The 22,340-nt window shown below is 40.0% G+C and overlaps 1 protein-coding gene across 5 annotated transcripts in view; it reads left to right on the forward strand.

The window, feature by feature from the left end:
- The window catches only part of LOC117402999 (BTB/POZ domain-containing protein KCTD3-like), a 29,652-nt gene extending 17,278 nt beyond the window's left edge, over positions 1 to 12,374 (forward strand). For 3 of the 5 annotated variants that reach the window (XM_059024295.1, XM_059024296.1, XM_059024298.1), the window contains exons 10-18: positions 1,693 to 1,808; positions 2,554 to 2,641; positions 6,331 to 6,447; positions 8,006 to 8,233; positions 8,776 to 8,931; positions 9,203 to 9,299; positions 10,189 to 10,382; positions 10,650 to 10,788; positions 11,101 to 12,374. In XM_059024295.1, the coding sequence (XP_058880278.1) occupies positions 1,693 to 1,808; positions 2,554 to 2,641; positions 6,331 to 6,447; positions 8,006 to 8,233; positions 8,776 to 8,931; positions 9,203 to 9,299; positions 10,189 to 10,382; positions 10,650 to 10,788; positions 11,101 to 11,677 (1,712 nt within the window). In that variant the 3' untranslated portion in view covers positions 11,678 to 12,374. The remainder of the gene's footprint in view (positions 1 to 1,692; positions 1,809 to 2,553; positions 2,642 to 6,330; positions 6,448 to 8,005; positions 8,234 to 8,775; positions 8,932 to 9,202; positions 9,300 to 10,188; positions 10,383 to 10,649; positions 10,789 to 11,100) is intronic. The other 2 variants (XM_059024297.1, XM_034004797.3) reach the window with 1 other exon arrangement.
- The last annotated feature ends 9,966 nt before the right edge of the window (positions 12,375 to 22,340 follow it).

The following is a 22,340-nucleotide window of genomic DNA, read 5'->3' on the forward strand; positions in this document are numbered from 1 at the left end:
ATATTATGTCTAATAGTTAAAAAGTACAATGCTTATGGGGCTGTCAGGGCTTGTTTTCAAAAGATATCAGCATGGACATCATATACAAACCACTGGAATACTGTGTGTGTCTGTGTGTTAATAGAGAGAGAATACATGCATGTATGTCTCCAGTCATGACTGAACGCGGTGAACTCATTAGTTGCTGATTTGAGACTTGCGAGTGGTTATAACACACTGCCCGATGCGAGGGAATCGCATTGAAAAATATTAAACATGTTTGCAATCGATTGGCCGATCCTGTAAAATCACGTCGCCATTGATCGCATTGGGCAGTGTGTCCAGGGCTTTATTCACCAGTCACAAAAATGCATTGCAAGTGAGTGGATTCAAATATATGTTTCTTTGTTTGTTTGTTTTTTAATTGAAAACCAGAAGTTATTGGTCATGTGTTTCTGTCAGTTCCCAGGCAGGCCACAATTAGCTGTCCTGGCATATCTATGATCAATTTTCTAGCTACTGCATGCAGTGTATTCGCAATTCACCATTGAGATGCTAGGAACCAACGAATAATATACAAACTCAAGCTGTGCAGGAAAATTGCAATGCATATTCTTTACGCATTACATTTAAATATCATACATAATTCATATTTTTCCAGTGCGTAAAACACCCAGCTTATCTGGCAGTGCTGATGATGAATTTACATGCTCTTCTGCCCACTTGTGTCAAAAACCAGTGGTATTGCCAATCCTACAAGGTTGTCAAGAATATATATATATATATATATATATATATATATATATATATATATATATATATATATATATATATATATATATATATATTTTTTTTTTTTTTTAACTCAGCTAAATAATAAAACAAACAAATCAACAATAAAATACAATTTCCACCATGTCTGAATGATCTTCAAACCTGACAGGAGATTCTAAACAAAATTACATGAGCTGGCATCTCCAGTGATGGAGCTCTCCCAGAGGCTGGTCTCCCTTCAATATTGCTTACATAAAACAGCATTCCTGCACTGCTGCTATAAGCACTCTTTTATAGAGCGGGCCCCCTAAGACAGGAATCTGTCACTCTTCATCCATTTTCCCTCCCTCTCGACAGCCTTCAAGGCTGCTGCACCTGAGCGGGAGTGACATCTCAAACTTCCTGTGAATGCCCCAGCTGTCTGGGTTGATTTCCTCCCAAACCCTTGTCTCTCTATAGAGTAATCAGTCTGGGTTCTGTTTTTATTAGTGACTATTCCCTTATAACCTGACCATCTGAGTATCTGGGACAATGGAATGTGTCAGCAGAAGGAGGCCCACACAGATCTTGCTGCTGCTGCTGCTGCAGCTGTTGTTGATAAACAGCACTTAGCGGTGCCCAATGGAACCTGCACTTCACCTTGTGCAAGTTAAAACTACTCTGCCCCATTAATTCCCCTACTCTTGTCGTTCTGTTCCAACCTTTTCCTAGGCTTGTTTGGCTCAATATGTTGTACCATATATTGAACCAAACTGGGTGGCGAAGGGTGGGGTAAAGGGGTTGGTTGTGGGTCAGTGATGACATTTTAAAGTTAATTACAACTCCCAAGCATAGGCTCTAAAATAACAATAAAATGGCTCGACAGCAGTTTTCCAAATGTTATGAATAACAAACTGAAATTCTACTGTAATTTTAAGCAAGTGTTTCTCTTGTGTTTAGGTGAGTTTAGCCTAGGGGTTCCAGTGGATGCCTTGTTCTTTATTGGGAATCAGCTGGTCGCTACGAGTCACACAGGGAAGGTGGGGGTGTGGAATGCTGTTACGCAGCATTGGCAGGTAAGCATACGGCACATACGTGGTATCCACGATGGCTTAAAAGGCACTGCATATCAACAGGACACTCAGTACTGCATCTCCAGCCCCGCCCCACCCCACCCCTTGTTCGCTATATTTTTTGCATACCTCTAATAATAGTATATACCGATAAATCATCTCTTGATCGCTCGTTTTATCACCAAACTCCTCAATAATGCGATCCAAGTCATAATTTTATTACTATACATCTAAAAAAGCTCTGCAAATGTCTGATGTTCTTTGAGCGCTGGATGCGGAAGCAGCTATCTTGTTTGTTTATGTCCGTGTTATCTATGTGGTGTCGTGTCTGTCAGTATTCATGAGATACGCCCCTTTTTTTTATTTACAGTATTTATTTTTTTTCCCCCGGCTTCTCTCGGCTCCTATCGGTCTCACTCGGCCATTGAATGATTTTCTCGGCTTTTTCCGGAGAAAAAACAACTAGAGACCTGTTTTTTGCGTCTTTTTGATAATGTTGGACAGGGTCCGACATTGCACCGGAAAGGGAAAATTGCGATGTCGGACCAGGTCCGACATAGGACCGCAAAGGGTTAATGTACTGCAACGGTGATTTTTATCTCACTTTTTTCTTGCCATTTAGGACAATCAGATTTTTTTATATACTGTGTAGTAGTGTCTTATCCTTTTATATACTGTATTTCAGCTTTCAACATTTAAAATAATAGTTGTGCAAAACTTTTGATGTCATTTTTTCCCCTCAATACAGGTTCAGGATGTTGTCCCAATTACAAGCTATGACACTGCAGGATCATTCCTCTTGTTGGGTTGTAACAATGGATCCATATACTACATTGGTGAGAATTTCTTATGTAAATATTAAAAACTATGGTATGGTTATTTTAAAGGGTAAGTAGCGGGGTTCTGAAAAAAAAACAAAAAAAAAAAAACGCAGCTGCTAGGCTGAGCAGCTCTGCGTTGACCGAGATACGCACTGTTTCAGTTTTTTACTGTTTCCGTTTACTGTTCAGTTTTTACAGTACTGTACACTGCATCTGCCCTGTTAACATTTCTGTACAGCAGTGTTGTTGCTGAGCAGACTGAGGCAGCAGTTTTTACAGTACTGTACACTGCAACCGCCCTGTTACATTACTGTATAGCGATGTTGCTACTGAGCAGCCCGAGGCAGTACTGTATACTATACATTGGCTTAGATTGCTTGCAGTCTCTGCCATAGTATCTCGCTGCCGTCTTGGTGTCTGCTTGCAGCGCGATTACGAAATGCTGTTAGGGCTCTAACAGCAGGCTTCACTAAGTCTTGTATGCATTCAGACTGTTTGGGTTTGACAGAAGCTATACAGGTGGGCATCCCTGTATACTGTTCTTGTGGTAACACAAACCGAGTAGACCTGTAGGTCACCGACCCGCTCCGTTTTCGACCCGGTACCCACCTAACAGGGATCGAGGTTAGCGTACCGACCTGGTGCAAGTTACCTTACCGATCCGGTGCAAGTCACCGCACATGTACCATACTGAGGCTGCGGGCACCGTACCGACCCGCTGCAAGTCACCGCACGTGTACCGTACCAAGGGTACCGTACCGACCCAATGCAAGTCACTGCATGTGTACTGTACCGAAAACGGCATACCAAGGGTACCGTACCGACCCAATGCAAGTCACTGCATGTGTACTGTACCGAAAACGGCATACCAAGGGTACCGTACCGACCCACTGCAAGTCACCGCACGTGTACCGTACCAAGGGTACCATACCGACCGGGTGCAAGTCACCGCATGTGTACCGTACCAAGGGTAAAGTACCGACCCACTGCACGTCACCGCATGTGTTCCGTACCAAGGGTACCGTACCGACCGGTGCAAGTCACCGCAGGTGTACCGTACCTAAGGTACCATACCGGACTTGTACATTACTGTGCAGTGGCGTTGCTGCTTGGGTAGACTGAGGCAACAGATTTTACACTGCGTTGCTGTTTGCATCATGTCAGGGATTTTTTCCTGTGACAGATGCAAGGTGCTCTTCCTGCCTGGGGCCAGAGCATGCAAAACAGGCACTCCCTGACTGCAGCTTCTGCAAGATTTGTGCAAATTTTTCTAAGCGCGCGCTTGAAAAACATGTCTCTCAGCTCTGCAGAGCGCTCCATGTCCATTCTACTTGGGCAGGGCTATCCCCCATAATCTGTTAAAGATAATCTGTTAAGGAAGAGTAGGAGAAGTACCTGAGGCAAGAGTCCACGTAAGAAGCCGTCTTTCGGTCTTCTTCATCTTCCTCAGCCTCCCCTTCTCCTAAGAAGAGGAAGAGGAAGAGTCACCGGTCTAAGAGATTGGCTGACTCCGAGCAAATGGAGAAACTCTGGGCAACTGTTTGCCATCAGAGCACAGTGCTTGCTGAGTTGTTGCGTGAGTGCAGTGCTCCGCCTGCCTCCCATTGCAAGTGCCCTGGCCTGAGGATGGGACAAGGAAACAGTCCATCTTTGACGATGAGCCTGCTTCCTCTCCCGTGTCCCCCTCAATGCACCCAGATTTTCTTTTTGAAGTCCAGTTGCAATGGGGTCACCCGGCTACAACTCCGACTGTTTCCTGGTCGATGGGGTCATTCTACAGCCCGCATGACGCAGAGAAACTGGGTTTGGCTCAATTTCCTCCCGTAGATGCTGCAATTGCCTCTCTGGTGCAGGCAACTAAACTAGAGGTCTTGACCAAGAACGCTACCTGCCCTAACAAAACATTGTCAGGTCTCAGAAAACACATTCTGAAGTGGGCTTACTCAGCCAGTGCATTTGCAGCAAGTCACCGCACCACTGGGTAATTATAATAGTATATTGGTAGACTATCAGACCTGTTTATTGAAGGCTCTCTCTGAGAGTCATAGACCCTTCCCACAGCCACTAGAGGAGCTGCGCTTGGTAAATAAAAACCTGCTCCATATCTCCAAACTAAACGGACAGGCTGTGGGCAGGAATCTTGCTTCTTTGGTAGCTGCAAGACGATAGCTTTGGCTTTCCTAGGCACAAGCGTCTGATGGGGATAAAGGCCTCTGACCAATCCTAGACCTCAGACAGGTCAAACTGTATCTGAGACGACAGAGGTTCAAAATGTTCACCATGCGATAGCTGAAATTTTTGTCACTTAAAGCGTCTTACTTGCAATCACCTCCGCTAAGTGGGTGAGTGAGCGGCAAGCATTTTCAATTGCAAAAGCCTGCTTCATTTTTGCAGAAGCTAGGACAAAGGTTACGCTTCTTCCCAATCTTGCTTTTTTGCCGAAAATTATCTCGGCATTCCAGATCAGCCAGTCTGTGCAATTGGAGGCTTGCCATCCACTTTCTTTCCAGTCTGACAGGGAGGACAACTCCATACACTCTGCCCTGTGTGGGCACTAACGTATTATGTGGACAGGACATAGTTGGAGGCAGTCCGAACAGTTTTTGTCTGTTATGGGACAAGTCCCATGGTCAAGCCCTGTCTACACAGAGGCTGTCCAAATGGATAACAGACTTAGTCAGGACTGCCTATGAACGAGCCAACTTGCCCCCTCCAGAAAAGCACTGCCCATTCTACTGCGGGCGTGACAACTTCATGAGCCTTGTTCCAGGGTGCAAAGCAAAAGTGTGGGCTACTTCTCATACCTTTACAAGATTCTATCAACTGAATGTTATGGATCCCCAAAACCCTGGCTTTGAAAGTACTGAGGGCTGCTTCAGAGTCGACCCTAACAACATAGCATAGAGGTGAGTTTCTCCCTCAGTTTTTTAGCCCTAACTACTTGTTACTGGAGTTCCGAATGGTAACGCACAAGGCAGCCTTGGTTTAGTTTTGTCCTTGCGACGGATGGGTACGATCACCCATGATGCTGGTAGCTGTGTCTGCAGTCTTCTTATGCCCTCAGGGGCGGGCATGACTGCGTCACAGGCGCTGGCGCGCAGCTTTGGTATTTCTGTTCAGGTTTCGGGTCTTTACAGGTAAATACCCATTCTGTAATGGTTACATTTCAAACAGTGCTGTGTCCAAGATATCCTCTTTACAATGCACAATAATGCTCACACAGGCTTTCTCTCCCCACCCCCCACCCCCCACGACCTAGTGTCCAGAAGGTTTGTACGGTTTTGGACATTCTGCTACCCTAAAAAATAGTGGAGAGGATTAGAGTTAGATTGATGAGGGCACGCATAAGACAATATTTGGTGAATTCAGTGATTTGTGTGCACTTCAGACTATAAAATGCCTACATTTAACCTGCTGGGGATTACGCTAGAGAGGGAAACAACATATGCAAACACATGTACCAGTTAAAACACTAGGTGAACATAGTACTGTAGGAAAGTCCTATTTTCTGTTCCAAGAGAGATACAACAAGCCTTTCAATTCTAAAGTACATGAAAACATCCCTATATACAAAATAACTCAAATACTTAAATCATTAGTTATACTACAGTTCGCTAATTCAAATCTTGATACTTTGTATAATTCTCCTTTAAGAACTTTTTCCTGTTAAAACAACATGGTCCTAATACAGATCTCCACTTCAGATATGCAGAAATTTCCCTTAAGAATGAAGGATAATGATCTTCTGGTGACTGAACTTTACCATGATCCATCAAATGATGCCATCACTGCCCTGAGTGTCTATCTCACACCCAAGACAAGTAGGTATATCTTGACAATATTGCAAGTGCTGAGGATTGTGTGATACACTTTAGAACTGCTGTAGTTTGAGATACCAATGCACATTCATTGTGACTGATCATGGTTTTTAGTGCTTTGATCTGCATCATCGGTTATCATCAGATTTCTGTGGTAATGAGAAATGTTTTTGTATTTTCTATTGAACAATATGGTTGATAAAAAAATATTGTTTTATACTTGGGATTAAAATATAAAGGAATTTAAGCTTTCTTGTATAGGTTTGTCTTTTGTTAACTTTGTCTTATTTTTACTACAAGTGATAGAAAGAATGTTATACATATTTGTATAGCGTAAGCAACAAAGTGTTAAAATATGGAGATGAGAAGCCAACCCTATATTCCAGATTTACACTGACCTCAGGGGTGTGAAATTAATATTGCTAGACATCTGAGAGAACAAGTTTTGCCTTTATATTTAACTTTGTTGTGTGTGTTTTGTGCGATGGGAGGGAGCAAGTAGATTTTTCTAGGAGTTTGTCCCTTGGACAAAATTTCAAAAATTCCACACCCCTGGGTCTGCCAAAGTTAGGTCTTGCTGTAAGATGTTGGCCAAGTTTAGGTAGCCGCTGACCCTTCTGCATTGACTGTCTTAGTAGTATCAGTTTATGAGGAAAAGAAAGAAAAAAAAAAACTCGATCTGTTCAAATATCAGGTCTAAATACAATTTTGGCTGTAAATAGGTGAACATACAAACGTTTACCATCCTAACACACTGCACACTCTAAATGTGGCATTGGGAGGTGAATGGTTCCAGATTCTAAGATCTACAAATATATTTCCAGAAATGATTTGGATGTTATAGCTTCTGGTGGTGGTACCACAGAGTGGGTGTTGTTATCCCACCACTGGGATAATGCATACGTTCCAAAGAAATGTGTATCCATTTGTGATAAAACCTGGTTACTCCAGTTTTTACCATAAAACAATCAAGCTATTAAAAAAAAAAAAAAAAATATATATATATATATATATATATATATATATATATATATATATATAGCACATGCATACAAATTAACTGCTTAATGTCTGAGTGACAATTCCTTTACTAGCTTTAGATTGGATGTTACAAACTTTATTGCTGAACCTAGAATGTTTAGACATACATTTGTTTTTAAATGTTACTAGTTTGACAATTAATGCACTACGTTGATGGATAGGCACCCAGCTAAATACTACAATCAGATGGTTAGTACGATATGGATTATGTATGTGTTGTACATCACTGGGCCTTAATATTGATGCTTTGAATATCAAATGTATCACTAACTGTGCTGCTCAGAAGCTATATGTTTATAAGACACCAATATATATTTTTCTCTCCTTTGTCTATGTTTTTGACTTTGCCATGTATTGATTCCCCTACAAGTATTGAACAGACTTCATTTTTTTAGTAACATACACATACAACTTCTGGTGCTTTACAAGATAGCTCCCCAAAGACAACCATTTATGTATTGCAGCTTTAAACAGCTGGTATTTCTAAGAGGAACACTTTCTTTTTTTTTTTTTTTTGCAGCACCAGCAGTTTCTAAAGCAATTGGTACTCTATCACTTAGAGATGCTGTGTTTTCAGGTGTGAGTGGGAACTGGATTGAGATTGCCTATGGTACGAGCTCTGGGGCAGTGAGAGTGATTGTACAACATCCAGAAACAGTGGGGTCTGGTCCTCAACTCTTCCAGACCTTCACTGTCCACCGTAGCCCTGTCAACAAGATCATGCTTTCTGAGAAACACCTGGTATCAGGTAACCAGCTTTATTGTCTCTTGTCTTTTTACCTGCACAATAAAACCAGTTGACTAATGCTACAAATCTAAATTCACCCTCGCATTTCTAACAACAGAAAGAGGTATGTTCCTGATTGCAGACATTTTATTGTAATAAACATAATATCTAACTTTTTTTTATGATTTTTAACATATTAAAACTTACTTTCCTGAAGCAGAATCCTACAAAAAATAAAAACTGAAGTGACCCAGAAGAAGAATTAAGCTGTCATAGTCAATTACCCATTTATACAGTGGGGTTTTTACTGGAGCAATTTAGGTAAAGTACCTTGCTCAAGCGTACAGCAGCAGTGTCCCCTACCAGGGATTGAACCCACAACCCTCCGGTCAAGAGTCCAGAGCCCTAACCACTACTCCACACTGCTGCCCATAGAATATCTTAAATTTACAGTTGTGCTGCAAGGATTGAGAGCATCACAGGGCCAACACCTCTTTTAAAATAAATGTAATTATATATTTTGTTGTCATGGTCTGAACCGTGATCTGTTTTCTCCCCCTTAGTCTGTGCAGACAACAACCATGTGCGAACATGGACTGTGACTCGATTCAGAGGAATGATTTCCACCCAGCCTGGCTCCACTCCTTTGGCCTCATTCAAAATCCTGTCCCTTGAAGAAACTGAGAGCCATAGCAGCTACTCATCTGGAAATGATATTGGTAAGTGAAGAGAAAGAACCAGAGTTAGAATCGGTGTTAAGGTTGATAAAATAAATTGTGATTTATTGAAAAATTATATTGTTTACTTGTATTTATAGGTATTTTGCAGTGAATTCCAGAGTTCTGAAATGTCATATTTCAGTATACCTGTTGTCTAAAATACCTGACTGCAACTAACAAATCTATACAATTATAACACTGGAAGGTTCCTACCAGTTGCTATATGTACTGAATATAATATTGAAACTAATACATACAAAACTGTTTGCAGGTCCTTTTGGAGAGAGAGATGATCAACAGGTTTTTATACAGAAAGTTGTCCCGATAACTAATACACTCTTTGTGCGACTTTCTTCAACCGGAAAAAGGTAATTTATTCCTTTAATGCAGATTAACTATAAACCAGTGGTTTTCAACCTTTTCCGTCCTGCAACCCTTTTTTTTCAGTCCAAGGTATGTGACCCACACCGCCTAGGGAATTTGGGTGTCATAAAGTAGCTGGTATGAGCAGCTGTATATCAAGAGCTCGTTGGGAGCTGTGCAACAGCACTTTGATACGCCGGCTAGTGTTGTCGAAACTACACAGCTGACCCCCTGAATGTTTAAGCTGTTAAGAACTGAAAACACACAATATAAAAGAGTTCACTGAAAAATAAACACAGCTTTATTTTGCTCTTACTCACTCAGATACAGATGACCTTAACTTCTGGCAGTCTGTATCCTAGCAACCAAGGAGCACACAGTCGCTTATCTTGCCTGCATGTAGTTATAACAGTAAGCGTGTAGTTCTAAGCGTATTTGCTCATATGTGGTCAGTACAATTGTTAGACTGTAGTGTTGGGGACCTCCACCTCAATGTGAGCTGCCCTTGTTTTTATGTATTTTTATGTAATGCGTTATTCAGGCTTTCCGATTTTTCGATATATATCACTCTCAAGACTGCGACCCCAAGTGGGATCGCAACCCATAGGTTGAGAACCACTGCTATAAACTGTTTACAGTAGTGAATGGAAGAGAACCCACAACTATATTCTATCTTACAAAATAACAGCTTTATACATTTTAGTTAGTACTCTTGATTTGGGAAAAAACAAATGAAAATGTGTCTATTTCTAATTGATGTGATAAAGATTGTCTGCCAAGTCATTGAATCTCTTTATAATCTCACTGCTACTAATTGAAAAGCTGTCTTACTGTAGGTACATTCAGACACAGTATTTTAAAAATGATGTGCTTTTTTTTTGATAACGATGACAGAATCTGTGAGATCCAAGCTGTGGATGGCACCACAATTTCCTCCTTCACAGTGCGGGAATGTGAGGGATCGAGCAGAATGGGGTCCAGGCCACGCCGATACCTCTTCACAGGCCATGGAAACGGAAGCATTCAGATGTGGGATCTAACAACTGCCATGGACATGGTGAACAAGGCGGAAGATACGAAAGAAGTTGGTATGTTGGCAATTTCCTTAGACTCTGCCTATTGGCTACTGTGCATGAGTGTGCAAGTCTTTACATTACGGGAGAACAGCAGTAACACTGCAAACTGCCTTCACATACATTCATCGTCTGTAAAGCAAGCGCTGCTTTCTGCAATTCATTTTGAACCAGTTAAGGGGACTTAATGTTAAACCTTTTTTGGTCAGTACAATTTGTACTGCATGTATGGGTTTATAAATAGCCTTGTATACATATATGTAACAAGTTGTTGTTTATTAGATGTAGGAGGCCCCACAGAAGAAGAGCTGTTGAAACTGTTGGATCAATGTGACCTGAGTAGCTCTCGCTGTGCTACCCCCAACATCAGCCCAGCTACCTCCGTGGTACAGCACAGTCGATTGCGAGAGTCTAACTCCAGGTGAGAAATTCCATATTGCTAACAAGATGTAGACATTTGAAATCGTTGCAGGTCAACTTTGTAAAATGAGAAACTGTTCTCAACGGCTTCTCACCTGGCTAAACAAGTATGTTAGCAACATATATTCCCTATCACGTCTGTAAAAACAAAATAAGAACTATTAGTATCCCAACAAAAATATGTTATATGTATGGACAGTTTCCAACATATAACCCAAGTTTTCCTGCAATCAAAAATTGGCCAATAAAAGTATGTCATATGCCAGTAGTCTTATCCTTTGTATGGCTTAAAAGCTGTTTCTTTTTGTTTAAGTCTGCAGCTGCACCCTCATGACACAATACCAGAGTCGGCTACATACGGAGCAGTGAGACCTTACAGGGAGAGCCCCCTTCTGGCCAGAGCCAGGCGGACTGAGAGCTTTAACAGTTACAAGGACTTTCAGTCTTTTAACCTGGGTATTAATCTGCTGGAGAGGGAAGGTGCTGAGCACGGCAGCTTGTCCCTCATGCCGTCGTTGGAGGTGAGGCGGACTACAGCAGAGACCAGTGCTTTGGCCAAGAAAAGTTCAGCGGTAGAGGTTTGGACGAACAGGGGCTCAGACGGAGTCCCAGAGTCCACCAAGCCACCTCCGGAAAGCCCTGGGGAATCCAAGAATAAGGGTCAGGATGAAGAGATAGACCTAAAGCAAGAGATAAAGAAGAGGAGCACGTTTGATGGAGGGTTCCTGGGGAGGAAGAAGGCATCTCCAGTGCCTCCGCTCGTCTCCCCACCCTCGGGAGCAGAAGGAGGGAGCGAGTCATCTGGCACTGCCTCTCCATCTCCAACAAAAATGGCCACATCCCCAAGACATAAGAAGAATGACTCCTCTTGCCAGGAGCATAATTTATGATTTGGGTAAAAAAAATAATAAATACATTCAATCAACTAAAATGAATGGTGTTTTTGACTTAAAACACCAGGGTGCAATTGAAAATGACCACAAGTGCACCATTCAGGATTACCTTGGAAGTGACCAACAGGGTTCTGTTGTAAACTGTGATTTTTATTTTAATTGTATTTTTTTTTTAATCTAGATCAGTGGATCTCAAACTTTTTGTACCGCGCCACTCTTCCTCTTCTCTGTAGTACTTGACGCCACATCCACACACATGTGTATATATACTGGTAAAAAAACAAAATCCAACATGCCACTGGCTTCTCTATGTCACTGCTGTTGTGTTTTTTCTTTTGCACGAACCAGCCACTGATCCATTGTAATAATGGCAAACTTAACACTGCAAATGATAGTTTACCGATTGTGTCCAGCTCTTACTAATGTGCACAACACGCAGTAAGCCAATAAACAACACCAGATGGCAGTGGACTTCGTCCAGTAATATGCAAGCTTAAATAAAAGGCATCAGTGGGATGCACAGCGCCATCTAGAAACTCTGACATGCCGGAAGGTGTCAGCAGGAAGATTTGATTTAAGTTAAGATGTGCACTGCAATTAAAAAACATAAAATAGATATTATAAAAAGATAAATAAATACATTATTGAACCCTCTCACGCCCGCCCCCCAGGATACATTCTACGATCCCCCCCCCCCCCCCCCCCCCCCCCCCCCGTGTTTGAGAACCACTGATCTAGATAGTTCTTTAGAAACAAGCACACATGAATTTTGCTTGAGGTAAAGCACTAATTATGTGTTCTAGGTATTTTGCAGGAATGGGGCATAAAACAGGATCTTCCATAGCCATAGAGGAATGCTAATACAATTCTTAATGCCAGTGGGTGTTTTTGGAAAAGTCTAACTTTTTTTGGGGAGATGTTTTTTGGAGATTACCACTCGTATTCCTGCCTTAATGTTCATCAATCTATAATTTAGCTTCCTCTACTGTAGGGGTGCTGTCTGACAAAATGTTCATTTCTGGCCTAGCTTGCTTTACACTACACTGTTCATAATCACTAAAGCTTTAAAATGACACTAATGTAAAATCCAGAAAGTAACGACTTCAGAGATTGGGGACATGCAAAGCTGATACTAAACCAACAGTATTGCTACTGGTGAGGATCAATGTTCATAATGCTGGAATAGGGGTGTTCGTGTAGTACCAGTGTTACATTGGATGGATGAAACCATGCAAACAAATGCATAATAAAGCACACCTCAGGGTACCTGGGGCAGGGATTGTTATTGGTCATGCAATTTCTTAATATTTTTTGCAAGGTTATCACATAATCGGTGGTGCTATCAAAGTCAGCCAAAGTGCAGCACAATTAGGCTACTAAGACCTTGCTGTTTATTTATTAATAGGGTGCCTTTTGAATATCCAAGCAAAAAGTAAACCAAAGCAAGTTATTTATATTTTATCTTTTTATATTATATCATTGTTGTTTTGGGAATACAATCTATATTTACTGTTCTGTTTTCATTTACAATTACACATTACCCCTTTGTACTTTCCCTGCAGTGGTGCATTTGAGGTGTGGTGTGTTTTGTGAGTTTAGTTCCCCATTGCTAGTGTGAGATTGATTTTAAGAGAGAATGGGTGGAACTTTGTAATTAAATTATTCCAATTGTCATCCATGTAAGGAGCTACAACCATATTTAATAATACATTTCTAATTTGATTGAGAAGCCTCATAAGCATATAGTCAGTATTACCAAACTTATAAATTTATGTATTATATTGTATTTACTTATTTTTGACTTTGTTAATGTTTTAGTTTTTTATTTTATTATGTATTAATAATATTGTTTTATATGTATTTGCACTCTCCTTAAAGAAGAAAAAAAATGCTGTGTAGTGTATAGAATGAAGAGACTTTCGAGGCAAAGTAAAACAAAATGTGCTCCCTGTTTTAAATGAAGTATACAGTTACAAATTGTTTTTGTAATTATGGTAAGAAATTAAGTTATTTGTCCAGAAGGGGGAAATATCACTGAATCTTTGTTAAATAGTATGACATCTCTGTAAGGTACACTAAACTGTCTCTATTTCTAGCAATCTGCTGCCATTTTGCACAACACTAGTGTTAAGTTTGTTTACAAGTAAAATCCAGGAAGGAACATGTACAAATTTATGGTAATTTGTCTCTAAAACAAACTGTATATACATATGTCTATGTAATGTTACAAAGGAACAACCAAAACTATACCAAATCATTCAGAGTATATCTTTCAATAGCATTCTTTGCATTGCAAATGTCTGCATTTGCCATTTGCTGTATAAGATTTACTTAAATTTGTCATCTTAAAATGTTTCAAGGATTTTACATTACATGTTTGTGTTTGTTTTTGGGTGGCTTGGAGCTATTTAAGAAAGAATACCTGTGTATCTGTTTGGAATCTGGTTACTTGTACTTCAATGTCATAGTGCAGTAGTACTAAATAGAAAGCTAGTAATACATTTAGTCAAACATTTAAATGAAAAGTCTTCTGTGTTATGGCACAGTGAAAGCAGACAGCTAGAGGCAAATGGAGATGTTTACATGTTTTCTCTTGGAAGGCTTACTAATCCTTTCACAGTAAATGTGACCATAACTTGAGGAATCTACTGCAAATTCAAAAATATTAACCCCTCCCTTTTTGGGGAAAAAGCTATATTTGTGTCTAAAAATGCCATCTTGTTTGGATGCTAAAAAAAGTACAAATGATATTTGAAGAGAAAGACATGTTTGTCAAATGGTAAAGCCAAGCCACCACAAACAAACCTCGCTTCTTGAAAGTTCTTCATTTAGAATTTGGTATCTTTACAGTACTGGAAACCACTTGCTTATTTATGGTCATCTAAACCCCGGGGATGAAACTGAGCGGGGGACCCTGAACACTACACAAAACAAATGTATGTTAAATTTAGGTACGGGAAAATGTACATACAACTGGTACCTGGATTCAACCCAGAAAAATAAGAGCATGCACAAGCTTTATTGCTGTTTCATTTCACAGCTGTCACAAATAATAAAAAGTGGCTCCACAAAAATGTTTTCTGTCTCTGGTGTATTATTTTGCAACAAAAGGATAAGTTAAAAATATATATATATACAGTATATATATTTAATTATTGCTCGTAGTACACATGTTGCTACAATTACATATTTGGACTGAAATAGTTTTATAGATATACAAAAAAATTGCAGAAACAAATTACATTTTATAGTTTTTCAGAGAATACACGACAAAAACATACTGTAGTTACAAATAATACTGTGCCATGTGTTGAATAGATCAAGACCCCAGTCATTGATAAAATGCTGAACGCTTTAAAATGTCACATATTGTTAAGTTATACAATCGGCAGAGACACTGTACCAAACACACGTCATTTTAGATGCTTAACCCCTAGAGTTGGTTTAATTAGAGTAAATAAAACAAGGCAGCAATACTGTCACACAGATTTAGTCACTTGTATCCATCAGATATAGGTAATGTTATTTCATTCAGTACTAATGGTTCATTGGTCACTCTTGGTATCTCAAGCTGTTTTACAAATACAACACACCTCAAAAGATGTCAAAATTGAATGCTGTTTTATATTCAATAATTATGACATTAAGTGAAAACAGACTGGAAAATAGTAATAACAGCGCAGCTGTTTAGAAATGTACATCATGAGGAATGGGGATCAAAATAAACAAAATGATTGAAGTAACCAGTACTTGATTTAAATTTTAAACACCTCAAATTTAACATTTGTTTTGCCATTACTGGTAAAAGAGGGCAGCAGTGTGGAGTAGTGGTTAGGGCTCTGGACTCTTGACCGGAGGGTCGTGGGTTCAGTCCCCAGTGGGGGACACTGCTGCTGTACCCTCGAGCAAGGTACTTTACCTAGATTGCTCCAGTAAAAACCCAACTGTATAAATGGGTAATTGTATGTAAAAACAATGTGATATCTTGTAACAATTGTAAGTCGCCCTGGATAAGGGCATCTGCTAAGAAATAAATAATAATAATAAAAGAAGCACAACCTTAAAAAATAAATAATGTAAATACAAGTAACACGCTTTTAAGTCTTATCATTTTATTCCCTGAATTACTGAGAATATTTTACCAAATAGTAACAGTAGTACTAAACCTACATATTTTATTAATACTTAATTAAAAGTAACAAGCATACATACGCTAAAGTTATTTATTTATTTATTGCATTTATATAGCGCTTTTTGTACAAAAGTATCGCAAAGCACTGTACAGTACACAGCAGAAAAAAAGAACAAACCACAATATTTGTATAGCATGTCACACATTCAACTGCCACAGTCAGACCATTTAAATAACAATATACATACAATAATACAAAAGCAGCAATTTTACAGTTACATTAAAACCCACTAAGATAAGAAAGCCATTTTAAAAAAGTGTGTTTTTAGTCTTGATTTGAAAAATGTAACGGTGCCAGCTACCCTGACAAACAAAGGTAGAGCATTCCATAATTTAGGAGCTCTACAAGAAAAAGCCCTACCTCCTGTGTTGCTTTTGTTGACCTGTTGCCCCGCATCTTGTGATCTCAGAGTGTGGTTTGGAAGATACAGGGTCAGTAACTCCTGCAAATAACTAGGTGCTAATCCATTCAGGGCCTTGTAAGTTAACAGCAAAATAATCAATTCTATACTGCACAGGGAGGCAGTGTAAAGAGGCCAAAGCGGTTATATGTTCACTTTTCCTGGTTTTAGTCAGAATTCTAGCGGCAGTATTCTGAACAAACTGCAAGCGGGATACCACATGTTTTGGAACACCAGAAAAAAGTGCATTACAATAATCAGTTCTAGGTGAAACAAAGGCATGCATTAGTCTCTCTACATCAGATACGGAAATAATAGGTCTAAGTTTGGCTATATTTCTCAAATGGTAAAAATATGCTTTAGTAACTTTCCTAATATGAGTCTCAAATGATAGATCAGGATCAAAGATGACCCCCAAACTCTTAATTTGTAGTTTATGTTTTGATGAGAGACTGCAAGGGTCGAGCTCATGTAATCCCACAATTCCTTTTAGTTGATTCTGTGAGGCCACTAGCATAACCTCTGTTTTATCTGAAAAAATCCACCGCACCAACTTCCCAAATTGAGCCTTGCTGCTTCTCTAAAACTTGTCCCATTTATTTAATGAAAATGTTCATAGGCTAAATGGTTTTAAGTCACCAACAGTAAACTATTAAAAAGAAAAGTTTGATTTTTATTGGGGCTAGAGATAATGGTTTCATAAACTTTGAGGTGGCATACAATGTTTTGAGTTCAGTTGCATTTCTAGCACATTAAACATTCTGTTTGTTACCACAGCATTAAACTGCTTTTACTTTCAATACTTTTCTCTATGTGTTTTTTAAATTGTTTGCTGTCCTCCCGTCTGCCAAAATTAACCCTGATATTTACCCAGAACAATGTGGAGTACATTTTTTGCACCGATTTTCACGCATTTTAATTTTTTTTTTTTAAATGTCTGTTCACGGGGTGTGAGCTTGGTATGTAAGGATAGGGCAGAGGAAGCAAACAGAGCAGTTAGGAGGACAGAGTGCCGCTGAAGGAATGGATTTAGGACAGAGGAGCGGGCGAAGCCCAGATTTAGTAGCAGGCTGATGGCCCAGGCTGGAAATTAGGATAGAAAGGTGGTTGCTGACTGAGGGTGGCATAGCCAAAGCATCCCAGGGGAAAAGCCCAGCTACTGAAAAGTATATACGAGGGTTAATACTCGAAGAGCCGACCCTCAGGAGAGGAAATCGGTCCTGGGCGCCAGGACACAAAATAGAAGTACGAGGGAGTCGCCCCTCGGGAGAGTAGGGTACCCAGCATCTGAGGCTTCTGTAAAGGGGCGCTCGTTAAACCCCGTAATTGACCGGCCGAAACTCTGCGCTGCCTGGGACCTGAAGTAAAGAGAAAGCATGCAGGTTAGTGTGGGACTCGAGCACTGGAAGTGTAAAGCGGCCACGTCCCGAAGAGAGGAATGGATAGAACAGAGCCTCACAGGTGAGGTAAGATAAGCGCATGAGAACCCCTCCTATTAGAAGGAAGGTAGGCATCGAACCTGAGGTCAGGGAAGTGAGATCACTTGCCCTCTAAAGGATGGACCCCCGGCTCTCCACAAACAATAACAAAGAACACATGCCGACGTATAACATATACAAAAGACTAGAAGGACAAACAGGAGGTGGTTAGTAATTATTAGTAAGTGTGACTATGTGAATACCTGCCGCTCAGTGGAGAGGCTGATTAGGGGAAAACCTCTGGTGGCCCTGGTGGACAGGAAGCCCCCACTCCTGGCATACTAGCAATTTTAGAATGGGCTGCAACTATATATCAAAGGAGGAGGAATGACTAAGAATCCACCGCAGAAGATGACCAGCTCCCCATATTCTTGATCAGGCTGTGATTGATTCTGGCCCTCGCAGCAGAGGTGGCTGCACCTATATGGAATGAATGGGGGTGTAGAGCCAAGGATGGAGGGCTGTTCTGGAGATGTGGGTTGAGAACCAGTGATGAGTGACGATAGAGCGAGGGTCTGAGAGGGGGAGAAGGGTTTCCTGCTGGGGAGATACCTTGCCGTTGAAAAGAAAGAGGATAGGGAACTTGATACTTGACGGCTGAATGAACTGACCACGCTGAAATGAATCCGTCTCGGAAACGAATACCCGCTGCAGGGAAATAGAAGCAGAACAGTGAATTTGGAGCTTTTGAGAGGACGGAAGGCAGCTGAGAGGCAGATGGTCTCCATAAGTAGATCCTTGTAGGGGAGAAGCAGCTTTTCCGAAGAGTAGAAATGAGCGAGTGGAGAATGTCTGTTGATATAGGCAGCGGGAAGGTGAGGCAGGGGGAAGGCTCTTAAGAATCCCATGGAGAGTCAGGCGAACTGCTGGTATGGAGAGAATGGAGGGAGAAGGCATAGACATGATACAGTAGAGATATTGGATCCTGGAAATGTAAGATTTAATAGATACTGAGGTGAGATGGAGAGAATCCCTAGCATGGATGATGAAAGCCAGGATCTGATTTTGATTGAAGGAATAGGATGAATCTGGTTCTGGGCGCGGAAAGTTGAAGACGCTGACCAGGCTGTAGAATAGGAAGCTCTTGAAGAAGGGGCGAGGTCTGCAGACATGTAATGCTGAGCAGATTGAAGAAGGTTACTGAGAGTAGGATCCAGTCAAATAGCAGCTGGTGGTAAGGGGGGAGGGGAAGCAGGCGGGACCTTTTTTTTTTAATACATCTGCAATGACATTGCTCCAGTTTTCATGTTGTCATTTGATATTGTACTTTTATATGCAGGTGCTGCTTTTGCCTTGTTCAATTTAGTTTTGTTCTTAGAATGTGGAATTCCTTCCAAAAAGCACCACAGCGCTGTTCATAGTCTGTTACATGACCAACAAGGGCATCCAAGAAGGCATCCACTCAACATGGTAAGATGCTTAGATTGTGCTGATTAACTGTTGGTTCTAATTCATTCAAGGTCTGTTTCTCTGCAGTATACAGTATATCAAAGTTTGTCAGACCTACAATCTTGCCCATTGTGACTGAACCTGTTGAAAAATAGGGAGATGCAGATGTAGACTATATATTGCAGAAGACATGTCTAGGACTCCAGGGCGGAAGCAGGCTGGACTGGCTGACGTAACTTAGATACTGAAAGTAGAGGCAGGGGGAGTGCTGGAACTGTGGAAGTAGGTGCTGAGTGGGAAGCGGGGGAGGGGCGCTTGATTGCAGACGAGGAGTAAAGAGAGATTCAGCAGACAAAGCTTTGTGGTAGATTTAAACAGAGCTAAGGCAAGGCAATCACTGAAGGAGGGAATGTTGATATCTTGTCGGCGGAGCTTTGAAAGTTTAGCAGAAGGCCAGTCTTTCTAATGAAGACACAGACAAAGTTGAGTAATGGAGCTGCGCTTTGAACGGTGCTGTTGCTGGGCTGGAGACTGGATGGAGCAGGAAAGACTAACGTTGGAGCTCCTGTAGCCAAGTAGAGAAGCTGAATGAAAAGAAGAATCACCTGATCTGGTAGGAAAATAATTGATAATATCTTGGCAGCGCTGTGCAGAGAAGTGAACTGCAGTGAAAGGAGCGAGGAAACGAAGTTTAGATATTAGCGAAGATGTTTAAGCTGAAGCACGAAATGTTGGCGTCTGAGCGTTTGCGACAATGAAAACACTAGACAGCGAGAGTGCAGGTGATCAGGGCTTAAATAGGGAATTAGAGACTAATTAGAGATCCCCAGCTACACGCCCCCCGAACTGTGCTATGCTTTATCTATATGTGTATTGTATTTCAAAAGTAAAACAGGCATACCCCTGAAAAAAACTTTAGGCCCACAGAAATTGGGCAAAACATGTAAGTGAGTCTGAAAAGTGAACTTACTGCACAGTATGTGACACTTTTATATTGGAATAATAACAGTTCAGTTCAGATCTAATAAGCAGTAATTGATTTATAGACCTGATCTGCAACTAACCCAGAAGACACAAGCTCATATGTCTGTGGTTTCATGATACTAATTCAAGGTAACACAGTGCTACATTAAACATACATTTAACAATGACAATACAAATAATTGGCTTTTTTTGTTATTACTACAGGAGCAATTAAAATAAACATCCTGTTCATGTTTTTCAATCTTATAGGCACATCTTAATAAATATTATTACACCAACCATTTTTAAATGAAGCAGTATATTTAGTGAGACTAAACTAAAATAGTCTAATTTACAGTTGGACATTGTAAGTTAACATTACTTTCTGTATATTTCACAATGATATAATAAACCAACAAATATGAGTTGTACAGTAGTAGTTGTATTTTGAGCAATCGTAGTGTATCGGACAAAATGTCCTCTATATGTATCTGAATATCTTATAAAGGGGTATTTTCCCTTTGTACATCAATACTGGCAAAAAACAAAAGAAAACATTGAACATACCAGTAATAACAGTTTGAAATACATTTGAGTGGAATTATATACATATTACTTTTACAGTTTGTCTACATCCTGATTTTAAAAGAACACCTTAAGGTTTATGGTACTGAATGTATTTAAATTATAGTATACTGTACTGTAAACCATCCAAAGGTTTATATGCAATATCTCTGATTTCTCTATATATCAGCTCAATCCATTTTGGATAGATTGGAATATTATTCTATAATTATTGTGATGGAAATGTGCTGTTTTTAACATAAGCTGGCCATGATGTCATTTCGTTTGGAAAACAAAAAATACTAATTTAATTTTTTTTGGATGATCATTTTGAAAAGGAAAAATAAGTTTTCTTGCATAGTGGACCCCAAAGATGAATGCATGAATTGTTAGTGTTTAATGAGTTCTTACTAATGCTAGCAATACAATTTTTACATTGTACAACCTGCTTTTTTACATCGTTTTTCAGAAGTCCTTGCTACAAATGGGTGTCTGTGAACATGGTGTGTTCCTTTCTCACTGTACTGAAGCCTTTTATAGAATCAATGAAGTCTTCATCTTCTACAAACTGAGCAAAACAAAACAAAACAAAAAATGCTTTATGGTGAGGTTAATATTAAGTCATGCTGTTACATCAAAATCGATGTCTAAAATGAACTACTAAGCCAACCTCGTAACAGCAGACAATTTATACACAGTTCATGGTAAAATCTATCATAATATACCTATAGTATAAGATCTTGTCAAAATCATATTTAAAAAAAAAAAATCTAAAATGTTCTCATTTAATTTGAAGTCTCTCTGATTCTTATGTTGATAATGTTTGACTCACATGAGTATAAACTATGGAGGACCTCCACAAAACTATTTGGTGTTAAAATAGAAACTGTAGTTGCAGATCTTGGTTGTTATTGGAAGCTTATGCTTACATGCATGTCAATGTAAGGTCATTCTAGAAACATACCATTCCACTGTCATGTCCTTGGACAATGGTCTCCCACACTGTGTCTTCAATAAGAGACTTTTTATCATGGATGTCAATGAGTTGACTAACACTGCGGTGCAGGGAGTTCTGGGAGTAGACCCGACTCAGCTGGCTTTGACTTGGCACTCGAAGAACGGACATACTTCTGTTACTATGGTTACTGATATGAGACCCTGGCCCTGCTATTTTGGTATCTGCCAGACCCTGTGGATTAAATATATATGGTTAATAGTGAGTATTTAGGCAAAAACAAACGTGTGTCAAAGGGCCTCCCTGTAAATTAACCTTACAATCAGAAGTGCCTGATGTACTCTGTTAAAGTAAATAAATGAGATAAAATAAAAAACGTTATTAAACATTAATTATTTGTAACACATTGTGAAATCTCTCATTGAGCAAAATAGTATTATAGTGATACCCCAACCTTTCAAATACTGTTTTTGTAATACATATATATTTTGCCTCAATTAAGTGTTGATGTTTACCAGTGCAATGCCATTATGTGGGAAATGGGAGCCACATCCATACCACTCCCGCACTATACAGGGTAGCATTAATATGCAAAAGAGCATCCAAACCAATCCATGCAAGCACTGCAGTCCATGCTGCTGTATTGTTTTATGTATTTGTTTTTATTACACCACACTCAGAATCATACCTCCAAATGCATTGTAAAACCTTTAAGAGT

This window comes from Acipenser ruthenus, chromosome 5, assembly GCF_902713425.1.
Source record: "Acipenser ruthenus chromosome 5, fAciRut3.2 maternal haplotype, whole genome shotgun sequence".
NCBI classification, from domain to species: Eukaryota; Metazoa; Chordata; class Actinopteri; order Acipenseriformes; family Acipenseridae; genus Acipenser; species Acipenser ruthenus.